The following is a 27,095-nucleotide window of genomic DNA, read 5'->3' on the forward strand; positions in this document are numbered from 1 at the left end:
TTATTTTTTAAAAACATATCGATTTGTCTCATTTTGTTCATAAAAGCTTTTCTGATCAGTCCAACCTTTGTAATTCTGAGTTTCTTAACCCTACCCAACCCCCCTCCACCTCTTGCAAACACACCCATTTTTGAAAACATTTTTTAAGTTTATTTATTTATTTTGAGAGAGAGAGAGAGAACCTGTGCAAGTGAGTGGGGCAGGGGCAAATAGAGAGGGAGATAAAAAAGACTCCTACACAAGCTCTGTGTTGTCCGTGAGAGCCTGACACAGGGCTCAATCCCTCCACCATGAGATCATGGCCTGAGCCAAAACCAAGAGTCATATACTCAACCGACTGAGCCATGCAGGTGCCCCTTTTATGATTGGAACTGATAATGCTCTGCTTAGATAAGTTAGTGCTTTGTAAGCCAAGCCTTCCCCTTCTCCTGCCTGGTCCAGCCATCGGTACAACTTTGTATCCAGATTCTATGCCTGGCAGGTGTGTTGTGAATAGGAGCAGGGCCTAATGAGAAGGATGGAGGGAATTATTTTATTTCCTTTTTTTTTTTTTTTTTTTTTTTCCTCTTNATTGCAGGGAGCTGACTTTCATGGGATGGGTTGCAACTGACTTAACTGGGTATAAGCTGATTGGCTCTAGGGTCTGTGTAATTGCACTGGAAAAAGTGGGTCAAGGGACAGAGGATGAATATTCTCCGTGCTTCTGCATGAAACTAAGCAGAATTAGGACACTGTAGCCATCAGGGTTTAGGCAGATCACAGAAGCTATATATGGGGTCACTGGTGAGTGTTAATGAGAAATTGCTATTTTGTAAAAAGGTGTGATTAGGGTTTCAGGAGACTCAAAAAGGATAGTGAAGCATCCCAAGGCTGACAAGAGCAGCTAGGCATTACCGTCCTTAGTCTGGAGGGGCAAAGGAGGCCACTGTTCCTGCGAGGGAGGGAGGAGGTAAGAAGGGGTGCCAGGAGAGAGACTGCTGTAGGAGAGGGCTGCCTCGCACAGCACCTGCACCCTGCAGCCCAGTGTGGAAGGATCAGAGGAATAAAAGGATTGCTGCACTGCCCTCTCCCTAAATTCCTGCCTGCTGTCTCCACTTGAACCAACCCCAAAAGAAGGGGAGGGTTGAATGTGAATCTGAGAGGCACGTGGAGAGCGCCTGATTATTGGAAGTCTCCTGTGACCTGCAGGAGCGGTGTAAACAGCACAGGTGACAGGGATGAGACAGCAGACACTAACAAGCATGCCCCTGAGCAGGCAAGTGGCTGTGACTGAAGCCATCCTGGGATTTGTTGGCCTCTGGTGAGAAACCTTCATGGGACTTCCCGGAAATAACTGGACGATATCTCGAGGTGCGGATAATATCTTCCAGGGATGTATAAGGGGAGCACAGAGAGGACCAGGAAGGCCCAAGAATATACCACTACTCTGTGTCAGAGCCCAGAGGTCCAACGGGGGTGTTTCTGCAGAGTCTGCGGTGTAGAGACTTCAATTTCTATGTCTATTTTGAAGTTAAAGTAGGCAGAGACTTGGGATATTTGGGTTATAGAACACCTCCTACTCTAGGCCCTATAGTCCAGGTTTGAATGGCCTACACTTTGGTATTATTTACTGGTAGATATTATTTTCACTATCTAAATAGAAGGGTAAGAACTATTTTTTCCCACACTTATATATTTAATATCTTTAAGACCTGAGCACACGGCCATTATATATTTGCTGCTGGCTTAACAGCCTTTGAAAGTAAGATTTTAATAAAATCAGTTGATGATAGATGGAAAGATAGATGGATAGATCGATAGAGACAGATAGATAAAACCAACTGGCTGCTTCTGGCCATCTAAGTCCCATAAACTTTCTAGTGAATGACACATAAATATGCAAATGAGTATCTATAAATGAAGCTGCTTTCTGGGTATCTCCATTCCCAAGTGTTCACTTGAGGGAAGAAAAGCTATGACATTTTCTATATCTGGTGTGCATTGTCGCTGGTAAGAACAAAGGATGTTAGGATATCGTGAACAGGAATTAGTGAGAATTATTTTGGTACTTTCTATGGAAAATTAAAGAGAAATATCATCCAAAGCTAGAGTCAATGCTTTGCTGTATGAATAAATCAGATCAACTACTGTGTTCTCCAAATGACTGTCAGTATGCAGCTCATTGTTATAGCAGGAGAATTGTCTATTCTCACTTAAAATTAAATAATGAAAAGCTGAGAAAACAAGACACGCCAAACATTTCACACCAACTGGATGCAAAAACCTTCCTATTTGGTATACTTAGCATCCTTCTAAGGTTTTGTGTGTGGGTGTGTGTTTCTTTTAAAGTTCATTTTTATTTGTTTTGAGAGAGAGATACAGAGCAAGAGGGGAGGGACACAGAGAGAGGAAGACAGAATCCCAAGCAGACTCCATGCTGTCAGTGCAGAGCCTGATGCAGGGCTTGAACTCAAGAACCCTGTGATCATGACCTGAGCCAAAGTCAAGAGTTGGATGCTTAACCGACTGAGCCACCCAAGTACCCCTGTTAGTTTTTTAATTTTTTTTTAAGTTTATGAATTTTGAGACAGACAGAGACAGTGCATGTTGGGGAGGAGCAGAGAGAGAGGGAGACAGAGAATTCCAAGCAGACTTTGAACTGTCAGCGCTGAGCCCTATGCGAGGCTTGAATCCACACAACCATGAGATCATAACTGGAGCCAAAACCAAGAGTCAGAGACCTACTCGACTGAGCCACCCAGCCGCCCCATGTATTTTTTTTCTTTAACTAGGAGTTTTCTTTCATGTTATTCCTTACAAAAGCCACATGTAAGGAAACAGGGGCCGAGTTCCCTCATTCTTAGTGCTTCTTCTCCAGGAACGTGCAGGGCAGGACTCTGAGTGGCTTTCAGCTGAGGAGACAGGTGGGCAGTGGGGCTGAAAATGCACTTAATACTCTATCTTCCACATTAGCAGAGAATGAGGACGTGATGCCTTTGTTGCCAAAGAAAGTCATTTGTTCTTGTTTTCGCTGTTCTAGGGCCTCAGACAGTCATTTGCTCTGCTGAGAATGGAGACAGCAATTCAGACACCACTCATTTTCCCATCTAAAAAACACATTATTTTTTTTTTAATTACAAAAAGTAATCTCCATTGGCTTTAACTAGTAAATTATGCAAAATAATAAAGAGGAATTTAAAAATCGACTTGCCTCTTTTATGTTCTCTTCCCCATAATAATTATAAACTTTAGAGCCTGAGAGTTAGTCTTTCTCAAGGTCCTTCAGGTTCAAACCCCTCTATGCTCACAAATGATGTAGTCCACTCTGTGCTCCTAATCTATTTAAGGTTAGTGTTTGCTACTTTACATGGGATTTTTTTTCTTTACATATTAATCTTTTTTAAAAATTTTTTTAAATGTTTTATTTATTTCTAGGAGAGAGAGAGAGACAGCGTGAGCAGGGAAGGGTCAGAGAGAGAGGGAGTCACAGACTCTGAAACAGGCTCCAGGCTCTGAGCTGGCAGTCAGCACAGAGCCCGACGCGGGGCTCGAACCCACGAACCGCGAGATCATGACCCAAGCGAAAGTCGGACGCTTAACCGACTAAGCCACCCAGGCGCCCCTCTTTACATATTAATCTTAAACCCCAAGCTGATATAGGACAAGCCTTGAGAACGAGGATGATTTAAAATATTTTATGTGCTTCCTATCAAATGCATTGCCATATCCCCAACCCACCCTAGCCCACTCAGCACCAAAATGCATTGCTGACCCCATCTTACCCTTTCCAACCACATTCTGGTTACCGTTAGAAATACTGAGGGGCGCCTGGGTGGCTTAGTCGGTTGAGCGGCAGACTTTCGCTTAGGTCATGATCTCGCGGTTCGTGGGTTCCAGCCCCGCGACGGGCTCTGTGCTGACTGCCAGCCCAGAGCCTGGAGCCTGTTTCAGTCTGTGACTCCCTCTCTCTCTCTGACCCTCCCCTGCTCACGCTGTCTCTCTCTCTCTCTCCTAGAAATAAATAAAAACATTAAAAAAATAATACTGAAATGTCAGGGCACCTGGGTGGCTCAGTCAATTAAGTGTCTGACTTCGGCTCAGGTCATGGTCTCACGGTTTCTGGGTTCGAGCCCTGTATCAGGCTCTGTGCTGACAGCTCAGAGCCTGGAGCCTGCTTTGGATTCTGTCTGTCTGTCTGTCTGTCTGTCTCTCTCTCTCTGTCCCTCCCCTGCTCATGCTCTGTCTCTCTCAAAAATTAAAAAAAAACATAAAAAATTAAACAGAAATACTGAGATGTCCTTGGTTATCATTGGCTTTATAAAAAAACAAACTAGCGGGCACCTATGTGACTTGGTCGGTTGAGCGTAGGACTTCAGCTCAGGTCATGATCCCTCAGTCCGTGAGTTCAAGCCCCGTGTCAGGGTCTGTGCTGACAGCTCAGAGCCTAGAGCCTGTTTTGAGTTCTGTCTCCCCATCTCTGTCCCTCCCCCACTCACACTCTGTCTCTCTCTCTCTCAAAAATAAATAAACATTAAAAAATTGAAAACTAATAAAAAACAAACTAACTAAACCAAACTTGTAATTTCTTCTATTTCTAATATCTAATTATAGGAACATGTGAGTGTAAAAAAGGGAAGCGTTTTAACCATATGAATGCAAACATTAACATTACTAGCTTGTTGTATTTGAAAATTTTCCTTGTGATACAGTGACTTCACGAAATGATCACAACTTGTCTTATACATGTGTACATTCTCTGAATCCACCAATGCAAATTATTCCTAGTGACAAAAGGAAAATTGCACTGTCATCTTCAAAATATTGTGGAGTAATGCAAAAAAGTTCAATCATGAGCACATCTAATTAAAATAGTAAATCACTTTTAAAAACCTTCATGTTATTATCAAGGCTTGAGCGTAATGATCCTATATTAGCAGTGTTCCTTAGCCCTCAGTGCTGAGCTTCTTAGTCAAAGCCAGGAACCTGGTGAAGTGACAGAGATTCCTAGTGACACTGTCGTGCAACAATGCTGTTTCAGCACTGCAGCAAAGCAGGGTTTTGTCTGGATCACTTGACCTGCAGACTGGTAATCTCATCTACCTCATTTATTTGGGTGGCCCACAGAGGCTGTGCGTTGCCATTTCAGAATAAGAGAACAATGTACCCTTGTGTGTTTGTGTGTGTGTGCATGTGTGCTTGTTTAATTTTGGAGTCCTCCCTTTATGGCTTTCTTTTACATCCCATCGTCTTTAATGGTGAACTCTCAAATGCCAATGTACGGTCAATGCATAATAGCCTAATGGCGGACATTGGAGCCTATCTCTGGAATGATTCTAGACCACTTCTTATTTTGCTCATTCCAGCCAGTTCTCCCCAAATTACTGCACTCTTCCATTCTAGTTGATTTCAATAGACAGGCTCTTAATGCTTCCTCTATCACGGAATGAAGGACCTGCTTTGCACATGTCTCTTTGGATCAGCCTCAATTTTGTCCCTCAGTTGCATTTTTACATTGTCCTTCTAGCACCATGTAGGGATGATGATGGGGCCATCTTGCTGCTTGCTGAATCAACCCCTGAGCACACTGCCTTCAGCCTGCCTGCCTGAGCTCTCCACTAAGGGAAACCAACTTGAAATAATGAGGAAAGATTACTGTGAAGGTCAGAAAAATTGCATTTCTTGACATATCAATCAGAAAATAAGGATATTAAAGTTTGATCAAGTAACTCATTTATATGAACCAGAGCTCTAATTTCTTAATTAGATTTTTGAATCTCATGATTGTTGTATCTGCTTTAATATTTTTTTCATTAAAATATAGTTTCAAATATCAAATGATACTTAAAGATTTATAATGAAAGACAGGAGCCTCTGCCCCATACTTCCTCATTCTTGGTTTCCATTCACCATGTCCTAACATTCAGTACTATTTATTTCCACTACTAGCTACCTCCGCAGTTTCTAAATAAGTTACTTTGATTTCTGTTAGTACCTATGTCAGTTTTAGGAATTATCTATGTCTGCTAAATAAGAGAGATAAAGATTCATCTCTCTTTTACCTCCTTTCTCACACCATTTCTGTTTCCTAATCTTTCTAAAATAGTTATAGTACAACTGTTTTAAATATTGCTCATAGTAGAACAATGTACTACAAGGGATTATCGTTCTTTCCTTGACCATTATTTTTCATTTAGAATTTAAAATTTTGTCTTAAACTCTGCAGGACAGGTTTTTTGACTTTGGAACTTCTGACATTTTGGCCCTAGAATTCTTTGATGGGATGCTAACAGGCAGGACACTGTCTTGTGCATTGTAGAAGGCACATCCCTGGCCTTCTCCTACCTGATACCAGCAGCACCCGCATCTCCTTGCAACAACCCAAAATGTCTCCAGACATTGTCAAATGTCTTCTAAGGGGGAAAAAAATCACTCTCATTGAGAACCATTCCTCCAGAAGAACTAGAAACCACGTCTCAGAATCATAAAGACACCTTGTTCTCAACCAGGTCCTCTGTTGCTGATTTCCTCTTCTTCTGGAGCACATGTCTTCTGGAGCTGTACATGGCCCTGCCGTGATCTGAGAGGTGCTCCCCTGGGCTCCCTAGCACAGCAGTCATTCTGGAACTTCCCATCACCGGCCTTCAGGAAACTCCTTTGCTTTCCACTATGCTGAATCATCAGTTCGCCAAATCTTTTGTCTCCTTTATTCTTTTATCCTCCAAAATGTTGAAACACATTCTCTGATACCTTCCTGTCAGTGAACAACAGGTAAAATTTTGATAAATTGTATGGTGTCAATGTCTATTTTATGTCCATCTTGATTATTAAGTCTGCCCATGTTTAGACTTCTAGGTTTGGAACACATTTCCACTCAACATTTGAAGATATCGATAATCTTTCCCCTCACCTTCTGCACTGCATTGAAAACATAATGGCCTCTTTGATTCTTTCAGTCTTTCATTTTATAACCTGTATTTTCCCTCTGAAGGTTTTGAGTTCTTCCTTTAAACCTGATGATTTGAAATTTCACTATAAATTTTAAGATGGGTACTTCACATCTGAGAAGTTACATGTTCTAGTGCTGATTTTTTTTCTTTTTTCCTCACCATCTCCTTCTTTCTCCCAATACTGGAAAATATTCAGCCATAATTTTATGAATAATGTCCTCTGTTCTCTCAAGCGTCTACTTTGGGATGACAGCTAGATATAGGTTAAATCTTTTCACTCTCTGCTATATCTTTAAACTATTCTTCATTTTTTTCCTCCAACCCTATCTCATTATGCTGCCTTACGGATAATTTCTTTAGAACTGTCATAAATCTCACTAATTTTCTCCTCAGTTATATCCAATATGCTGCTGAACACAACCATCATATTTTTAATTTTAATTATTTTATGTATATATTTAAATCTACAGGTTTGTGTCTTATTTCTGTTGTTTTCTGGTCCTTTAACTCTTTAAATATATGTACCTGTTTTCTATTTTCAATCTGTTAATTCCAACATCGATTATATTTGGAAATTTTAATCTTCTGGATATTTTTTTCCTATGGGTTCTTGTTCTCGATGACTTAATTCCAATTCTGCTTCATAATTTTATAAAATGTTATATCCTGTTCATTGGACCCTGACGTCAGATAAAAATTGAGTTTGTCATTAAAGTGGCTTTTATTTAGCTTACATATCTGAATTCACATTTGTCAGTGTTTCTGGGCTCTGAAATTTTCCTTTGCTTTCTTATCAATGCAGCAATGAATCAGGAGAACATAGGTTTCCAAAACCTTTTGGGATTCTGTAGCAGGTATATTTCTTTACCTTTCAAGTTCACCATATTGCCAGAAAGCAAAGCTTCAATTTTACTTCAGTCTTCTTTCATATCCAACCAGGGATTAATGGGAGTAGTAAGGGCCAGATTCACCCTCACACCTGGAACATTCACTAAAACATAAAGCAGAAGGTGAATGAAGCAACAGTTTTCAAGATACAAGATGTCAAACAATGAAGGACGGGTGAGAAACTGGAAACAAACTACATGGTTTCCAATCTCCCTGCCTTGAGAGTTTCCAGGCTAAGGAAGGAGAGCCGGGCAGAGTGGAGGAAATGGAATTAGAGCAGGCCACCAAGTAGAAGAAAGTACCAGAAATGAGAGAGCTGCACAGAAATGGGACCCTGATGATCTCAAATTTCCCCAGGGTATTTAACAGGTCAGCACATATATGGGACAGGAAGCTGCCTAAGGTTGCAGAAAGAAGCAAGTTGTATTAGGTTGTTGGGCTAAATGCCACAAACTGAATGGCTTCAAAGCCAGAAATATACTTTCCCACAGGTCTGGAGACTGGAAGTCCAAGATTAAGGTGTCTTCAGGATTAGTTTCCTCTGAGGGCTCTCTCCTTGTCATATAGATGACAGCCTTCTTCTGATCTCTTCACTTGGTCTTCTCTCCGTACTGTGTCCTAATCTCTTTTCCCATTGTGGCGTATTAGAACCCAACCTAATGACTTAACTGCTACTGTAGAAGCCCTGTCTCCAAATACAGTCAAATTCCATGGTATTGTCGGTTAGGAATTCAATGTATGAATTTTAGGGGGATTCACCCTATAACACTCCACCTTCTGCCCTCCTAAAATTCATGTTCTTCTTTCTTTTCTCCTCCTCCTCCTCCTTCTTCTTCTTCTTCTTCATCTTCATCTTCATCTTCAATAGGCTTCATGCCCAGTGTGGAGCCCAATGCAGGGCTTGAACTCATGACCTGAGATCAAGACTGGAGCTGAGATCCAGAGTTGGATGCTTAACTGACAGAACCACCCAGGTGCCCCTCATGTTCTTCTTTCATACAGAATACATTCTCTCCATCCCAACAGCCTCAAATACCTTAACTCATTCCAGCATATACTCTAAATTCAAATTTTATTCTAAATATCATCTAAAGCTGGTGTAGGTGAGACTCAAGGTATGATTCATTCTGGGACAAAAATCCCTCTCCAACTATGAATCTGTGCAACTAGAAAAGTTAACTGCTTCCCAAATACAATTGTAGGACAGGCATAGGATAGACATTCCAATTCTAAAAGGGAGAAAGCAGAAAGAAGAAAAGGTTGATTGGTTCCGCGCACATCTGAAACTTAGCAGAGAAAATTCCCTGAGATTTTAAGGTGCAGGAAGAATCTTTTTTTGGCTCCATGCTCTATCTTCTGCTCCCACTTAGTTAGTGGCCCTGCCTTTTTAGACCCACCAGTCCAAAAGTAGTGGCTCTGTTCTTTTGACTGAGAATAGTGATCCCGACCCCTCAGGCCTTGGACTTCTGGTTCTTGGTAGAATCGTCATTCCTGCCAGTGTCTGAACCACCTTGAGGGCCATTCTTGCCTTTTCCTGAAGGATAGCATGATATATTAGGATAGCTCTAGTAGCCCTTCCTATAGAATCTCAGAAGTCCAACAGCCTTGTTTCATTTTGTCCCAACCCTGAAGTGTTTCTAAAGACATACCCCCAATGCCCACCCCTGGCTTCTGCTGAGATGGCTGATTGCATCCATAAATCATACATCAGTAATCTTTTAGCAAATTATTGTGTAGTCATACTCCTGACATTCTCTCCAGAATATACTTTCTTAGTTTGCAATATAGCTAGGCTCAGAATTTTCCAAATCTTCATGGGGCGCTTGGGTAGCTCAGTCTGGTAAGCGTCTGACTTCGGCTCAGGTCATGATCTCACGGTTTGTGGGATCGAGCCCCACGTCGGGCTCTGTGCTGACAGCTCAGAGCCTGGAGCCTGCTTCAGATTTGATGTCTCCTTCTTTCTCTGCCCCTCCCTTGCTCATGCTCTGTATCTCTCTCTCTCAAAAATAAATAAACATTAAAATGTAATGATTAAGATTTGATTGGAGACATAGAATATACAAAAGGTATTAGATGTTTACACTGTTTCAAATCAGAGAGACAAGGACAATTTTGTTGCATAGAATTGGTTTAAAGTGTCCTTCACAGTTTGGACACCTGGGTGGCTCAGTCAGGTAAGTGTCTGACTCTTGGTTTCAGCTCAGGTCATGATCTCATGGTTCATGAGTTCAAGCCCTGCACTGGGCTCTGAAATGGTGGTGCAGAGCCTGCTTGGGATTCTCTCTCCCTCTCTCTCTACCCCTTCCTTGCTTGTGCTCTCTCCCCAAATAAATACATAAATGTTGAAAATATTAAAAATAAAAAGTGTTCTTCAAAGAGAATACTTCTTGTCCTTTGCTTTTGTCCCTTGAAGAAATTTTATTGGGGCTCGGAGGAAATAAGTTGTGTCTTGAGTTTAGCAGGGAGAGTTCAGAATCTGTGGACTTTGGGGGAGAGCACCTCAGATCCACCAATGCATCTGAGGATAGGTGGGGAACAGGTGTTGCATGAGCAGCTAGCAGAATCAGGAGTCTGACTCTCAGAATTACCACGATCTGTATTATTTTCTACTAGTTACCTAACTTCGCTGTACTTCCTTTTCATTGCCTAAAAAATGTAACGCATTTCTTTTAAACCTAAATCAGTCAGTATTTGATGAGCACATTTTATATTCTACCAAGTGCTCCTGGTCCTGGGTGCTACTGTAGGCAGTAGCTTCTAGCACAATAGTTGAGTAAATCACTTTCTTTTAATTTTTTAAATCACTTTTTTTAAAGGAAAACTTTTCTGAGTAATTATTCCCCTTTGCTCTTATTGTTGTATGAATCCACTCTACGTATTTACATAAGAGGAAGTTAAAATGTCTCACATTTAACCCAGTACCACCTCCACGGTAACTAGGTTCTACTCCTTATATTCTTTCCTGGCAAAGGAACAGACGGAGCTTCATCTACATGAAACAGAAATCAACAAGCTAGTATCAACTCTTTTCCATCTACCTCATCCCAGGTCCCTCATCAGTAAGAAAGAAGCTATGTGAAGCCCTCCTTTTTGCTCTGTTTTCTACCATCTCAGGTGTCTGTGGAGTTTGGGGTCTTCTAATCTGTACATCTAGCTTCTCCCGAATCCACCTTTCATAATTATGACTGTCTTTTTCCCCCTCAAGTACAAATGTGATCATGTCACTCTCACTTAAATCCCTTACATAGGGGTGCCTGTGTGGCTCGGTCGGTTAAGCATCTCACTTCAGCTCAGGCCATGATTTCACAGTTTGTGAGTTCAAGCCCTGTGTAGAGCTCTGTGCTGACAGCTCAGAGCCTGGAGCCTGCTTTGGATTTTGTGTCTCCCTTGCTCTCTGCCCCTTCCCCACTCATGCTCTGTCTCTCAAAAATAAATAAAAATGTTAAAAAAATAAATCCCTTAAATAATTCCCACTACCTTTAAGATTAACTCAGCAGAGTATATCCTATACAGCCTAGCTTTAACTTGCCCTCAAAGCACACATTACTGCACACATTATAATTCAGCTACACTAACTCCTCACCATGAATGAACCCGTCAAACTCTGGTGTGCATAGACTTGCTGAGTCTCCTTGGAATGCTCATTCTCTGCTTGGCCATACTTTGTACATTTGTTAAGTTCTTGATAAAAAATATGCCTTTGGGAAAGATTCTTCAAATAGTACCAAATACTATTCTTTGTCTCTCCTCCTCTTTCTTCTCCTATCGTCACATGTACCACCTTCATCTGTCCCCTTCATCACGTTATCTTGGGATCATCCACTTAGAAGCCTGTGTGCTTTCCCGTGAGGCTTGTGTTCCCTTGGACAGAGCCATCTCCATCATCTATGTTCGTGTACTTAGAATGATACTTTGAATACAGCAAATGTGCAGTGAGCACATATTGAACGATGGAGTAGATGAATAATTAAACAAACGGAGCCTAAATTGTATCAATCCATATTTGTTATTCATTTTATTATTGTTATGCCATTTCCCCCCTTTGAAATCTAAAAGTACTATTGTCCTCTGTTTTTAGTGTTTGTTTGTTGGCTTTTACAGGGTCACTGAAGGGTCCTCATGAAGAAGATTACAGCTTTGGCTGGAAATGATGTTGTGTCATCTGCTATTTTATCCTGCTTCTTTCAGAGTGTTCTCTCACTAGAAAACTCAGGGGAAATGAGGGAGCAGTGGTGCTGGAGTGGGCTTGTGTCTGATTACTCATTTCTGAAGGTGGGATATTGAGTGCCACAGTGTTCAGCTGGTGCTATTTTCAGCATTGAAACCTGTTAAGGTGCCAAGCAGCAGGAACAAGATGGAATGAATTGATTTATTTCTCTTCTGGATTGGTTGGCAGTGCCTCAATATTGAGGTATCAAATTTGTTCAGTGTGCTACTTGGGAGATCATTTCTTCCTTCCCTCTGCCAGCCTAAAGACTGCAGTAGATAATGATATTTTAAACTACGTCCTTCTTCAGAGAGAGCATCAAACACATTTCTAAGAACATCAAATTATTATCTGGCTACTTTCCCTGGTAGACCTGAAGAGGCGCGCCCTTGAGTCAGATCTTTAGGTTTCTGGGGGCTTTTGTTTTCGTTTTTAAAATTTTGCCATCTCTGGGTAATGAACATCGATCGACTTTTATGTCCAGAGGCTGATGTTGATAATGTGAGAGAAAAGGACTAGTTTAAATATGGGATGAGAATGACTTGAAGCGCTGGAGGATTTATCTAAAAGCTTTTGTATTTTTCTATCTGGTGAATCCTCTTTTGAATCCTGTTGGAATGATGGTAGACCTTTGGACATTTTCTTCCCTCTAATCATCACTTTGAAAGCCTGGAGAAGATAGGAAAATGAAACTGACAACGTGTTCTTTATGACAAAAACCTAGGCCCACCCACTGCATTTTGTTGGCCAGCACTTTTCTAGATCAAAGTTGCCTTTCCCAGAAATAAGCTCCTGGGTCATTCATTCAGTGGCCACCTGTGATGTCACTGTCACATTGGTGTATAATAGGTCAGTTTAGAAACTGGAGTGGGTTCGGATCGTGGCTTTGGTCTGAGGATTATGTTCAGATTTCTGTTTCACCATTGACAGTTCTATATCTGGACACCTCTTATCCTTACCCTCCTTGTCTGTAAAAGAATACTCTTACAGAGCTTTGCAGTAGGCATCAACTGAGAAATACGGAGAGGTCTAGCAGGTGCATGGAGTCTGAAAGGTGCAGCACAGATACTCTCTCTTTCTCCCCATGTTAAGGGTTACCACTTATCGGGTGCATTCTTCATTTGATTAAAACAAAGAAGAAGCCTTCGTAATAGGGGCTTGCCTCTTTTTTGACTCTTGCCATCCCCCGGTCCACCAGCTGCTGCCAAGTGTCAATAATTCTGTTAGTTTTCTTTCCTTGCACACGAACAGTGAAGACAGCAACAGACATCTTTCCCAGGCATGCTAAAATGAACTAAAGCATTACCCAGGCAGAGCCCTTTTCTACGGAGAAAGATCTTCCAGAACCAGAAGTAGTAAAACACAGAAAAGATTCCAAGATCACAAGCACCCCCTTGGGAGTGGCTGGGAGAAGAATTAAAGGTGTTAAAGTCTCAGGGGCATCCCTAAATGCAGTTCTACCACAGACAATGACAGTGCAGCCAGGGTCCGGCTAAATTGGGAAGTGGCCACCGCAGGGCTTGCCTTGCTGCGTAAATCTATGCATCACCGGGGCTGTGGCTGCAAAGACTGGGAAGCTGGTGGATGGGAAATGTGAATGGAAGTGAGATATATTAATTTCCCTTGCACAACTGTGACTGTTGGAAGGACCTGTGCTTTTTCCCTGTCAAAATTATATTTACACCAAATAGCATGGTAGGGATTAGAAGCAAACTCTAGAGGTAGAATTCCTGGGTTCATACGCTGGCTATGCTCTTTCATCAACTCTCTCTCTTTTGGCAAACTATTTTACTTTGACCTTGATTTTCCCAAAGTGTAAGATGATGATAATAATAGTAGTTAACTCATAGAGTTATTTTAAGTCAAATGAAATAATACCTATGAAGTGCTTAGAAAAATGCCTGACAAATAGTACATACTTAGTCAATGCTCTATTTGCTCTCCTTGCTGCAAATCACTGACTCTTGAACCAGCAGCTGTTGGCTTTTGAATTGACTTACCTAAGCTCTAAAGCAGCTCTGTACAGCTGTTTTCCAGCTAGCACTTCTATGATCCTATGAAGGCCCCCTTTTACATATCTTTTGTTCCTGGAGACCCCTGAGGTTTAAGGTTATGTGTATCTTCTTTTCTTAGCAATCAATATCCATTACACAGGTTCACAATTACAGCTTTTCCTGGAGAAAGATATTAATGGATTCTGTCAAGGCTAGGAGACAGCCACTTCCCTTACATAATGGTTCTTGACTTTCCTAAAAGCCTGAGCTTCCGTTATAAAGTGATCAGGAAGCTTCCAATAAGCTCAGGAGTCTAATCTATATTTCTCACTCCTTGGTGGTGGTTAGTAGGAGGCCATCAATTGTCACGAATGTCTCCCCAAAGTCATAGAAGTCACACAGGCTGCCCCTCTTCCTGGTATTTACTATCCATCACAGATCCTGGGGGAATGGGAGAGCTCTTCAGGCTTCCACGGTAGCATTGGGTAATTTGCTGGCCTTCAAAAAACTAAAATAAATAAACAGATCATATCGCATTAAAAANATTGAGATTCCAACTTCAAGATGGCTGGATTTCAAGACTGAGAGCAAATAGGATTTATCTTCAGAATTTAAAATCCTCATGCATAGTTTGCAAGCTTGGGTCGCCTGGGTGGCTCAGTCCGTTAAGCGTAGACTTCAGCTCAGGTCATAATCTCCTGGTTGGTGAGTTTGAGCCCTCCCCGGCCCCCTGTCCCTCACCCCTTTGGGCTCTGTGCTCACAACTCTCAGCGTGAAGAAGCTCACAGCTTCAGATTCTGTGTCTTCCTCCCTCTCTGCTCCTCCCACGCTCGCACTCTGTCTCCCTTTCTCTCAAAAATAAATGGTAAAGGTTAAAAACATTTTTTTTAATTCAAAGTTTTCAGGCTGTCCATTCAACTCCCCTTTGCACAGGGGCTCCGTCTCTGTTTTTCTACCTCAACCCACAACGCTGGCAGAGAAAAAAGGTGTGTATGGCAAAATCCCCCTAGAGTTACATCCTTAATAACCAGGAACGGAGTTTAAACAAACTTCTTAGTAAGTTTATTTCAAGTCAGAATTTTGCNAAACTTCTTAGTAATTTTATTTCAAGTCAGGATTTTGCAGGCCTAGTGTTGTGTGAAATCCTTGAGCGGGTTTCGGTATCATCGATTTAGTTTGTTAGGTTGCCACCTAGTGGTCATTGTAGAAACTTCAACGACGCGTTGTGCCTCGCTTACTGCCACGGGTCCTTGATCAGGAAGTGATTACTGTTCTTTTAGGATATGACTTCCCGATTTTAGCAAACCCCAAGCGTGTTTTTATTTTATTTTATTTATTATTTATTTATTTATTTTTAATAATTTATTGTCAAATTGACTTCCATACAACACACAGTGCTCATCCCAACAAGTGCCCTCCTCAATACCCATCACCCACTTCCCCCCACTTTCGCCCCCTCAGGCATATTTTTAAATTCCCTAACCATTTGGCAGCACAGATGCTTTATGAGAATGGCAACGTGGTGCCAGCAACGTGTGTGGAGCTCGTTGGCATTTAGAATAGTGGATGCTGTATTGGGAAGGCTGATTTGGTTTTGTTTGGTTTGGAATCTCTATCACTGCATTTCTGGCAGAACTGGTATGAACGTATACTTGAGATTCCTTTGCACCGTAGTATTTAAATAATATATTGCAACAAACATGAATTCTGATGTGCTTTTCTGAGTGTTTTTTTTAATGCACTTGCCCAAATTTAAACTGCAGAATGGATCACCCACCCTCTGTCCTCTGTGATGTACAGCTGCTGATAGGTATGCTTAGGTTTTAATTCTTATTTTTGTTATTTTATATTGTTTTCTATGGGTGTCTGTATCACTCAGTGGTCAATGATTTGGGCAGAGGTTTTGCTCAAAGTCTGTAAGCTGGTAAAGCCTTGGCCCTCGGCCAGGATTGGGAAGCATAGTCAAAGTTCAATCCATTTTCACTCCTCTCTTGGATTTTCCTCTCTGTGGTGCCATCAGGGAACTCACCCCCACACAAGCCTTCCCCCCTGTTGGCCATGGGTTTGTGGACAGCTCCTCGCACCTGCCATGCTGTTCTCATTCCCAGGTTCCTCCATCCCATTTCTGGCTGCTGTCTTCTTACCCTCTCCAGGGCCACCTAACACAGGGGCATGTTAGGTATGTCAGCCTAACACAGGGGCATCTTTGTTCTATTTGCTCCTTAGGTATAGGCACTATTGCTGATACAGCATTTGAGTTCTTACTTCCCAACCCAAACCAGCCCACTATCATTAAAAAATGTAAATACAAAATTAGATAAAGCGTCTTGGAAGGAGCAATACATGTGATAGACCCTGAAGCTCAAGCTTCATTAAATTCTGGATAAATCCACCTTCTGTCTAGGGGAGAGGGTACAGTGACCCAGCTGCAGAGAGTAATGCAGTACCCCAAAAACACAACATCCCAGAGCTGTAATGAGCTCAGTCTTAATTTAGGCAAGTTCCAGCATCAGGAAGGTTCTCTATCTGTGTATGGGGTGGGAAAGCAGGCTGAGGAGGAAGACAGAGTTGGTTAGCCTGTAAGTCCAGCAGCTCTGTCCATTCACAACAGGAGTTCTGTAGGCAATTGTTGGTTTAAAGGGAAAGACTCAAACTGTCACAGGTGATAAGAGCCAGAAATACTAGGGCTATAAATCGTATCTGGCTCTGTAACCAGGGACAGCACTGGGCCTCCAAGCAAACCACTGGTAGTGAGAAGCTATGAAGATGCTTCCTAATCTGTGGACAGTATTGGAAGAAGATCCCTAACAAACACTGCACATGGTGAGAGCATCTGAAAGAAGTGTAGGTCAAGCCTCTAGGGACTCGGATAAGTAATAGGGACAAGCATGGAAAATACTCCCTAAAATAAAAAGGAAGGTTAACTGGCAGAGGGTTGTTGAGGTTATTTGAGGAATGGGAGAGCAGATTGGAATTCAGAGTGATTATCTAGACATGAAGCAATGAAGCTGGAGGACTCAGGTGGTACCAGGCATATTTATAATTGGAGAGAAAGAAGAAATTTGCACAAAAAAAAATCACTGGAGATTAGTGGTTGGCTGAATGTGCAATGCAAGGCAGAGATGATGGAGAGTCTTTTGGAAGAAATAAGAGAGCAATAAGAAACATAGTGAATCAAGAAGGTGATCCTTTTATAGGGAGAATAATATCCCACCAAAATATATATTGTTCAGCAACCTATGTATTCTTCAAGCAAATACAAGTATGTGACTGTCCCTTCATGTTGGACATCAGAAGACTATTGTTTGCTTTAATGAGTATATATGACTCAGAATTTCTTTTTTTCACAAGTTTCCCTAAAACATTTATTTTTTAAAAAAATGTTCAAGTTCTTACTTAAATTTTAGTCAGTTAGTATGTAGTGTAATATTGGTTTCAGGAGTACCATTCAGTGATTTATCACTTATATACAACACTCAGTGTTCCTCACAAGTGCCTGCCTTAATGCCTATCACCCATCTAGCCTTATCTCCCACCCACCTCACCTCCAGCAATCCTCACTTTGTTCTCTATCCTAAAGAATGATAAAACATTTGGGGCACCTGAGTGACTCAGTCAGTTAGGCGTCCGACTTCAGCTCAGGTCATGACCTCACGGTTCATGAGATCAAGCCCCATGTCGGGCTCTGTACTGATAGCTCGGAGCCTGGAGCCTGCTTTGGATTCTGTGTCTCCCTCTCTCTCTGCCCCTTTCCCACTGTCTCTCTCACTCTCAAAAATAAATAAAGATTAAAAACTTTTTTAAAGTCATAAAACATAAAGTCTTTTGCTTTCAGGATGCAATAGTCAATATTCTTTCTTAAACAGATGGTTTTAATCAGAAAAACAAATCCTTATGGAAAGCTTAGGTATGAAGTGTTGAGTTCCTACTGTCCGTTGCTGATCTCACTTTGTCCTCACATCAACTAGTCAGCAAAACAAGAGGAATCTCACCAAGAACAACCTCTTCCTTGATTTGCAGACTTCATTTATTTGTTGAATCAGAAAATTCTCATTTAGCACTTGAAAACTTCATTTTAGTAAAAAAAGAAACAATTGCATATAGCTTTAACAGTTCACAAAAAGGAAATAAAGAATACAAGACAACATGCTGAGAAATGTGGGCACAAGAAATAGCTGACATTACTCCTGGGACAGCCCCACACCCAAGAGTCAGGGAGGAGTAGAGATGGAACAGAAATTGCCCAGTCATTGCACAAATCTGTGTACTATAAAGATCTCACAAGCACTTTGTGGGGAACTGTGAGTATTTCTTCCCTGCTGGAGTTAATTTTCTGAAATTTTTATAACACTCTGACTTCTATGTCTGGTTTATAAGGAATTCTAGAAATTTAGGAATTTAAGATTAGATTCTAGGAATTTAACCAGGAGCATCTATGTCCTCCTTTGCTGCCACAATTTTAAGAATTATTCTGTAGCAAATATGACTATTCTTCTGTCTCTTTCACTGATAAGACATGAGCTGGACAGTCATCTACCTTTTAATTATGTAGTGGAATCAGATGACTTCCTGCACTGAATTTCTTGGCATTTTCTGCAGGAGAGAATTCCATTTAAACCAGAATTAGTGGTAATCATGTCATATTCCAATTAAGGTTAAGTATTTGATTCCAAAGAAATAAACTTTTATAAGCAAGGTTTTGCTTCTTAGACTCAGGGGTGTAATTTAATAGCTTCAAGGTTGAAAGTCTTTTTATAGTAACCAGATGGACATTGTTTAGGAAAATACTAGAGTAATGGGACTATTTTGTATTAGTCTATTGTATTAGTTTTGTTATTGTATTGTTTTGTATTGTATTGTATTGTGTTGTGTTGTATTGGTCATCAGAGAAATGCTAAGAATCTTTTTGTAGCATATGTCTACACTACAGGTTGTAAATTCTACAGGTAAATATTATAGAAAGAAGTTGTTTCTCATCAACATTTTCTGTCTTGATAAAGAGTCTTTGAAAAATGACCAGAAATTTGTGTAGCAAATATCTAGGGAAGGTTGTGAAGATTGTTCATCCAGAGTCCTCAACCTAGCCATGCACAGCCATTTTGGATATCCAGTTTCAAGCTCTAAATAGAAACAAATGGGTAAAAAGAAGTTATCTTCTCTAACATCTATAGCACATTATATTTCAGTTACTCATTTTTATCTACTAATTACAGTAGCATTTCTGGATTCTGTTGTGCTTATTCACGTTTTCTCCAGATCTCCTTAGCCATGGCTAATTAAGCAGTCATTATGAAATGAGCAAGCCTATCACAAAAGAAAGAAAATCATTCTGTTTTTCATTATAGGAGGCCAAACAGTGTGCTTGCACTAAGGAGCGTATCTCTCCATTCTTCAGTATGAGACAAGTCCATCATTAAGGAGTGGAAGGACCATTAGAAATGTCCTTCCTTCCCATTCCAACACAGAAAGTGTATTGGGCAAGATTTCTTGTTAGGAATGTTTTTGTGGGGCAGGTGCCTGGGTGTCTCAGTCAGGTGAGTGGCTGACTCCTGATTTGGCTCAGGTCATGATCCCAGGATTGGGATTGAGTCTCACGTAGGGCTCTGTGCTAAGTGTGAAACAAGTTTAAGGTTCTCTCTCTCCCTCCCCGCTCCCTTTTCTACCTCTCTCTAAAATGAAAAATAAGATAGAACAAGAATGTTTTGTGGGGGAAAGCTTCATATTAACCCAGTGCATTGTAGAAACTCAACAGAAATCAATGAATGGATGAATGAAGGAATGAGAACAGAAACTCTGAAATGTAGCCACACAATGCTCATTTTGTCTCCCTTGGACAAAAATAAAAATTTTTTGATAAACTTTCTAACATAGACATTGCAATTAAAAAGTGAAATCATCTCTCTGATAGAGTCATTTATTGATTTGGTAAGTGAAACTTTGATAAAGCAAACATGAATAGCTGTTCTATTAGGAGTGATACCTTCTCTGTAATTACCAGTGCTATTATGTCCTTTAAAATTCTTCATGAGAAACCGTAAGTGAGTACACTCTGGGAAAAATAGTTTGAGAAAGAAGTTTTGTTTTTGCTGTGTCTAATACCTTGAGACTCTGACACTGTCAGATCCTAGCTTGCTCCCTAGTCAGGTTGGAAGCTCTCAGACTGCTACATACTCTGCAGAATTGTCCGTTAGAAGTTTTAACATGCAAGAAAAAGCAATCCCAAGCATCTTATTCTTCTGATAAGGACATAGGGTATCCCCACTCAATGAATAGGTAGTGGGGGTGGGGTGGGTTGCCATCTGTCACAGGAACCTACCACTTTGGCACTTTGATTGGGGTCTGCAATTCCTCTTGGATCTTTATTTGCAGATTTCTGTAATTACAAAATTTTGTTGCATCAGAAACTGTACCAGATATCACATATAGACACACATACACACAAAAACACCCCATGCAGACCGTCCCTTCTTGATCCATGAAAAATCTAAGAAGGTTTGTAAATTGCTGTGTGAGAGGATAAGGAGATAGTTCTGGTTATGGGGAGATAGTTAGGGAAGTCATTATCGGAAGCCATTTTTTCCTTGTAAACCTTTGGGTGGATCTCTCCAACAGTGTATTTGGTAAGAGATTACCAAACATTTTTCAAGTGCTAGAATTTCAGTTGAGAAAACACCTCTGTTGAAATACCAGTAAAAACAATTTATCACAATGGATTCTCCTGGATGAGTGGGGTATGGGAGAAAATGCTCATTCAGCCCCCTCCCCACTATGTGGCACAATCTGAGTTCCTTTGGCATGAAAGGAGGATTCTCTGGAAGCAGACTGAAAGCTATCTTAATCACACCCCTTTAGCCAGTAATATAGAAAGTCTATGAGAATTGTTCCTTTGAAAAATAGATGAAAATCTGGGTGATATCAGAGCTTTGTTATATTATTGGGCTTTTTCAAGGAACCAGCAAATAGTTAAGTGACACCAAATTATTATTGAAATGGCCACAATCAACAAAAGGGGGTAAGGGGCCATACCAGTGCGATGTAGTGTGGACTTGAAAAACTGGCTGGAAGCGTCCCCAAGGACTCTGCATTTCTTTGCTAGTAAAAAAGACATACTATTAACCTGCAGTCAGTATTCTAGCAGGTATGGCCATTTTATAAGCCCACAAAATAAATTTTCTAGCTATCTCTAGAAAACACCTAGTAAATGTACAAATATCAAAACACATGAGAAAATATTCTTCCCTCAGCTATTCTCTTATGATGAAGGAGGCTAAGAACTTCTAAAACAAACTTACATTAGAGAGAAGTGGGGGTTTCTTTATGTATATAATAAGAATTGCCCAAGGCAGGTCTTTTAGCCTCCAAATCTAAATCCAATTTCCGAATGTCTGAAATTCCATAACCAGCTGTATTCTTGTTTGTATATGGAAACACAATAGGTTTTTGTATACAAATTCATAGCCTAAAATCTTACTAAATTCACTTTTATTTACTATAGGATTTATTTATTTATTTATTTAGAGTACTAGTGGGGGAGGGACAGAGAGAGACAGGGAGAGAGAGAATCATAAGCTCTATCATGGGGCTCTATCTCATCAACTGTGAGATCATGACCTGAGCTGAAATCAAGAGTCAGGCACTTAACCAACTGAGCCACCCAGGCACCCCTAGTATAGGATTTTTTTTTTTTTATAGATGATTGTGTCTTCAGCAAATCAAAAAGGTTCACCTTTTTCTTTCTAAATTTTTTTCTGCCTTATTATAATGGCTATAATATCAAGTAAAATGTTCAATAGAAGTGGTGGGAGTGGACATCATTGCTTTGTTCCTGTTATTATAGAAAAGATATTCAGTTTTTTAACCATAAATATATTAGCTATATGTTTTTTTGGTAGACACCTTCATCAGGTTCAAAAAGCTCCTCATGTTCCTAGTTTACTGAGTTTTATCAGGAACACAGATTACATCTTTTCCAAATGCTTTCCTGCAGCTATTGAGATGGTCACATAATTTTACTTTTTGCCAAATAATGCTGTGGATTAGCCTGATTGATTTTTTTAATGTTAAATTTTCCTTACATTCCTAGGATAACCCTCATTTGGTCACAATATCTTATCTTTTTTATGCATTGTGAAATTTGGCTAAAATTTAATATTTATGCACTTATATTTATTAGAAATATTGGCAAACAGTTTTCTTTTTGTAATGCTTTTCTTCAGGTGGATTACAGAAAAATACTGTCCTTATTAAAAGAGTTGGGAAGTATTTATTCTCTCTCATTTTTTGGAAAAGTTTATGTAGAATTGGTATTATTTCATTATTATATGTTTGATAGAATTCACCATTATTATTATCATATGCAGAAGTTTTGTACTATAAATTCAATTTCTCTGTTAAATACAGAGATATTTAGATAATCTATTTCTTCATGAGTAAGCTTTGGTGGTTTGAAACTTTCAAAAAGTTTGCTATTTAATCACACTGTCCAATATATATATATTAAAATAATACTTTTTCAAATTATGCTCCATATTCAAAATATTGTCAATTTAATAAGGGACATTACTCTCCTGGGTTGTCACCTTTATGATTCCAGATAGTCATTTTGACTCTCTTACTTTTTTCTGTTCAGTGTGAATGGAAGTTTATAAGATTTATTAATTTTTGAACAACAGCTTTTGCTTTGATTGTTTTCCTACAGGATTTTTGTTTTCAGTTTCATTGGTGACCAACATTTATTGTTTTCCTGTCCTCTACTTGCATGGAGTTTTATTTGCTTTTCTTTTTTCAGTTTCCTAAAATGAAAGCTGATGTCACTGATCTGATACCTTTCTTCTTTTCTAACATGAGTATTTAGTGCTATACACTCGTTTAATTACTGATTTCACTACTTCCCACCAATTTTGATATGTATTATTTCATTTTCCTTTAGTTTAAAGTTTTTTCTATTTTCCCTATTGATTTTTTTATTTGACCCAGGTGTTCTTTAAAATTTAGTATCTAGTTTTCATTTGGAGATTTTCCCAATAGTTTTCTGTTACTGATTTTTAAACATTTTATTTTGATAACATATATTATAACTCCAACTCTTTTAAATTTACTAAGACTTATTTTATGCCCCCAAATATAGTTTGTTTGTAAATTTTTCCAATAGTGCACAAATTGATATTTTATTTAACTTATGTATTCTGCTCTGACATAGTGTCTTGATTTGCTTATCTTTTCCTGCCCCTTTCCTTTCTGCCACCCTTTCCTTCCCCGCATGTAGATTGAAGGCTTCATTGGTGTGGAATCACGTTAAAGTGTTCGTTTGTACCTCCCATGTCATTTAGCTTAGGGCTAGTTCTCCTTCAAACACACATGCAACTACTTTTTAAATCAGTCAACTGTTGCAAATGATGTTTTCTTACATGGAGGGGATGAATATCAGGGAAGATTGGCTCAGTCCTTGTCTGCTGCTCATCACCAATGTATCCTTTATTCGCCACTCCCAGTGTCTCTCTAGGCGGACTGTCAAGAAGGAAATGGAATATTGACATAAGTTATGGGATGAGTCTGTGGTTAATAGTTAATCATCTAGGAGATTTCCAAAAGATTAACCCTCAGATTATACCTTATAACAATTTAATCAGAGGGAGAAACTAAAATTAGCATCCTTTTAAAAAATCTCTATGATTCCAATGTGTAGCAAAGTTTGGGAACCATTGGGATAAGCGTTTGGAGATGGGAACATAAATACATAGTGGCTTGATTTACTGTTACTCTTACTTTGTCCTCAGTAAGAGGCTTAGACATCTCCCCCATGAAATATTGTCTATAGTGACAGAGCTTATATATTGTCAGTAATGGTCCCATTTCAACAGATAGAAAATACATACCTCTGAATTTGCTTCAACTTAATACATTTTTGGTAATGGATTAATAATGCAACAACGCCTACACCAATAATAACCAGGACAAGCACAACACCCAGAATGGATATATCTGCAATATTAAAAAACGTAAGCTTTAGCCAGGACATCAACCTTAGGACAAGGAAGTATTAGCTGAGCTATTACAATCCAGCTTCTCCTTTACTTAAAGGACTTTAATTCCCTCTTCCTCCATTTTTAAAAATATAAAGTAAAAGACCAAAACATGCAAATTATCATGCGTATTAACAATTGACACTCAACCTGAGAGTCCATTATGTTTAAGAACCACAATTAGCAGGAAATATTTTGACAGTTAGTTATTAATTGACTATAAAAAGGCCTTGTTGTGTTACAGTTTCTTAGAAGATCCTATCCAAATATAACTAGAAGAAGATATATTAATTCTAAAAAGCAATTGTAGTAAATTCAAATGTGGGTGTTTAAAAATGCAAAATAGTAAAAAGACCATACAAATCCCCATGGAAACACAACATATATATATTAGACTTGGGAAATAAGGAAAAAAGCTTTTTCATTGTCTAGGCTTTTGATGTATGCAAGGTATTATATTCTAGGATGCTCACTGGTAACATTTAAGTTTTGTTCCCAGTCCACATGTTCCTGTTCTTCCTCACACTGGCACTGAAGGTCATGGCCATCCACCTGGAAGAATGGTTAATCATATAATTTTATCAGGTTATATGTGAATTTTTGTACCTCACTTAGCTTAGTGCTGGTTCTACAGCACACACACACACACACACACACACACACGCACATGCACACACTTTTACTGATTAATTAACTAAACGGCATCAACTAAATCAACTAAATCAACATTGGAAAAAATAAGTAAACAAAATTACGAGAAGAAACAGCTTTTTAAGGTGACCTTCATACACGAGAATGATTCTAACAATTCAAAACCAGATGCACTAGATGGCTTTACTTATCTTTCTAGAAAGTATCAATCTTATTAAAGAAACAGCCCTGTTAGAGTTAGACAAATCATAGCCACGCAACTGGCTCTAATTAGCCTTAGTAGTAATGAGATAATATTAATATGAGAAAAAGAGGTGGCACAATGTTTAGTTCATCAAACCATTGTGTAATGATTCAGGATATGTACTCTTTCTGTATATAAATTTCAGCTTTTCCTTTAACATATCATGTGACTTATTCTCCACCTATAATATTGGGCATAGGAATAGTGCTCACTTTCAAGGTTGTTATGAAGCCTTTAAAATTTAATACATGTGAAGTACTTGAAACAATACCTGATACATATACAACTTTATATAAGTGTCACTGATTAATTTCGCTAAGGAAAAGATGTTACCCAAAATGCAAACTGCTAGGTACTGCTAGTATCATGCAGTGTTAATTGAGTAATTATGTATATAATATATATAAAATATATGTATAATTTTTTGTTATTTTGTCAAAATATTTACATTAATGTTGACATTGCTATAAATTAACTATAAGTGATATTACGATAGATCCAACTTTAAACTTTAGGTTTACACTTCATATGTTCATAAGTTACTAGGTTTCAGGATTATCGGTACAATGATAAAATATATACTTGTAATACATATACTTGTAATATTGACAATATCTATGAGTAATACCTAGTTTGGATATTTAGATCAATATTATGGATGATACATGAAAAAATGGACCCCAAATGTGTATTTTATTTAAAAATCAACACACACACATACACACACATACACAGGAATGAAGTTCTATGTAAATAAATGAATGGCAAGATATTAATTTAAAAAGGAGTCAATTCTTACAGCATTTTCATTACACAGAGAAGAGCAATTGGTTGAATTGTAGGCCTTTTCAAGGTTCACACATTCACCATTGCTGCACACCTGGAAATGAAGTTACCAATATGAATTAATGACTTACTCTTAGAATTTACATGATTTTTTTTCTATTATAAAAACATCACATGTAGAATCTTCTGAAGAAGAAATCCTCCATAAATGTCTGATAGACATTTGAAATTAATGTAGTATACAAATATTGTTATATACAAACTCATTATTAAAATACCTATATCCTTACTAATTCTTCAAATGTTAATCTATCAAAGATTCTACAGTTGTGAGTGCGACAATTTATTTTATTATTTCCATCAAGTTTTCTTTATTTTTTTAAAGTTTATTTTTTCTTTTTATTTATTTTGAGTGAGTGACAGAGAGAGAAGCAGACAGAGAGAGAGAGAGAGAGAGAGAGCGAAAGAATCCCAAGCAGACCCCATGCTCAGCATGGACCTGGACTTGGGGCTTGATTCCACGACTGCAAGATCATGACCTGAGCCAAATTCAAGAGTCAGATGCTAGCGATACCTGGGTGGCTCAGTTGGTTAAGCATCCAACTTCAGCTCAGGTCATGATCTCGTGGTTTGTGAGTTCAAGCCCCTTGTCGGGCTCTGTGCTGACAGCCTGCTTCAGATTCTCTTTCCTTCTCTCCCTGTCCTCCCCTGCTTGCTCTCTCTCTCAAAAATAAATAAACACTAAAAATTAAGAAAAAAGAGATTCAGATGTTGAACTGACTGAGCCACCCAGGCGCCCCACAAGTTTTCTTTCTTTCTTTTTTTTAAATGCCTGTTTTATTTATTTATTTATTTTTTTACAAATAGTTTATTGTCAAATTAGTTTCCACATAACACCCAGTGCTCTTCCCCACAAGTGCCCTCCTCCATGCCCATCCCCCCTCCCCCCCACATCCATCAGTCCTCAGTTTTTGTCAGCATTCAAGAGTCTCTCATGGTTTGCCTCTCTCCCTTTCCCCCACCATTTCCCCCCTTCTTCTCCCACTTGTTCCTCCGTCAAACAAGTTTTCTTTTGATTTAATAAGATCCATACTTGCTATACTACAGTTGTCAATTGGGCATTTGGTTAGTCTTAATATCAATTAATCTTCTTATTTATGGCTATTAACTTTGTTTTCAATTTTGCTTGCTAGTTTTTCACATTTTATAACCAAATTATTGTTGTTTTGTTGCTTATAATTATTGCCTGGCTTATCTTAGCCCATTTATTTAATTTTAACTGTTATTTTTATATTTACCTATTTCATTTACTTTTATTTTTTAATGCTTATTTATTTATTTTGAGAGAGGGAGAGAGAAAGAGAGAGTATGTGAGAA

General features: G+C 39.1%; 1 protein-coding gene across 1 annotated transcript in view; it reads right to left on the reverse strand.

Annotated features, from left to right (window-relative positions):
• Window positions 1-14,409: 14,409 nt before the first annotated feature.
• ADAM7 (ADAM metallopeptidase domain 7) overlaps window positions 14,410-27,095 on the reverse strand; it is a 57,033-nt gene continuing 44,347 nt past the window's right edge. Inside the window, exons 17-22 of the mRNA XM_077780103.1 lie at window positions 25,732-25,812; window positions 24,511-24,589; window positions 23,891-23,996; window positions 23,423-23,522; window positions 20,332-20,388; window positions 14,410-14,523 (exon numbers count right to left, since the gene is read on the reverse strand). Of these exons, the coding sequence (XP_077636229.1) occupies window positions 14,410-14,523; window positions 20,332-20,388; window positions 23,423-23,522; window positions 23,891-23,996; window positions 24,511-24,589; window positions 25,732-25,812 (537 nt within the window). The remainder of the gene's footprint in view (window positions 14,524-20,331; window positions 20,389-23,422; window positions 23,523-23,890; window positions 23,997-24,510; window positions 24,590-25,731; window positions 25,813-27,095) is intronic.

Source organism: Crocuta crocuta, unplaced genomic scaffold (genome assembly GCF_008692635.1).
Source record: "Crocuta crocuta isolate KB4526 unplaced genomic scaffold, BGI_CrCroc_1.0 scaffold395, whole genome shotgun sequence".
Classification (NCBI taxonomy): Eukaryota; Metazoa; Chordata; class Mammalia; order Carnivora; family Hyaenidae; genus Crocuta; species Crocuta crocuta.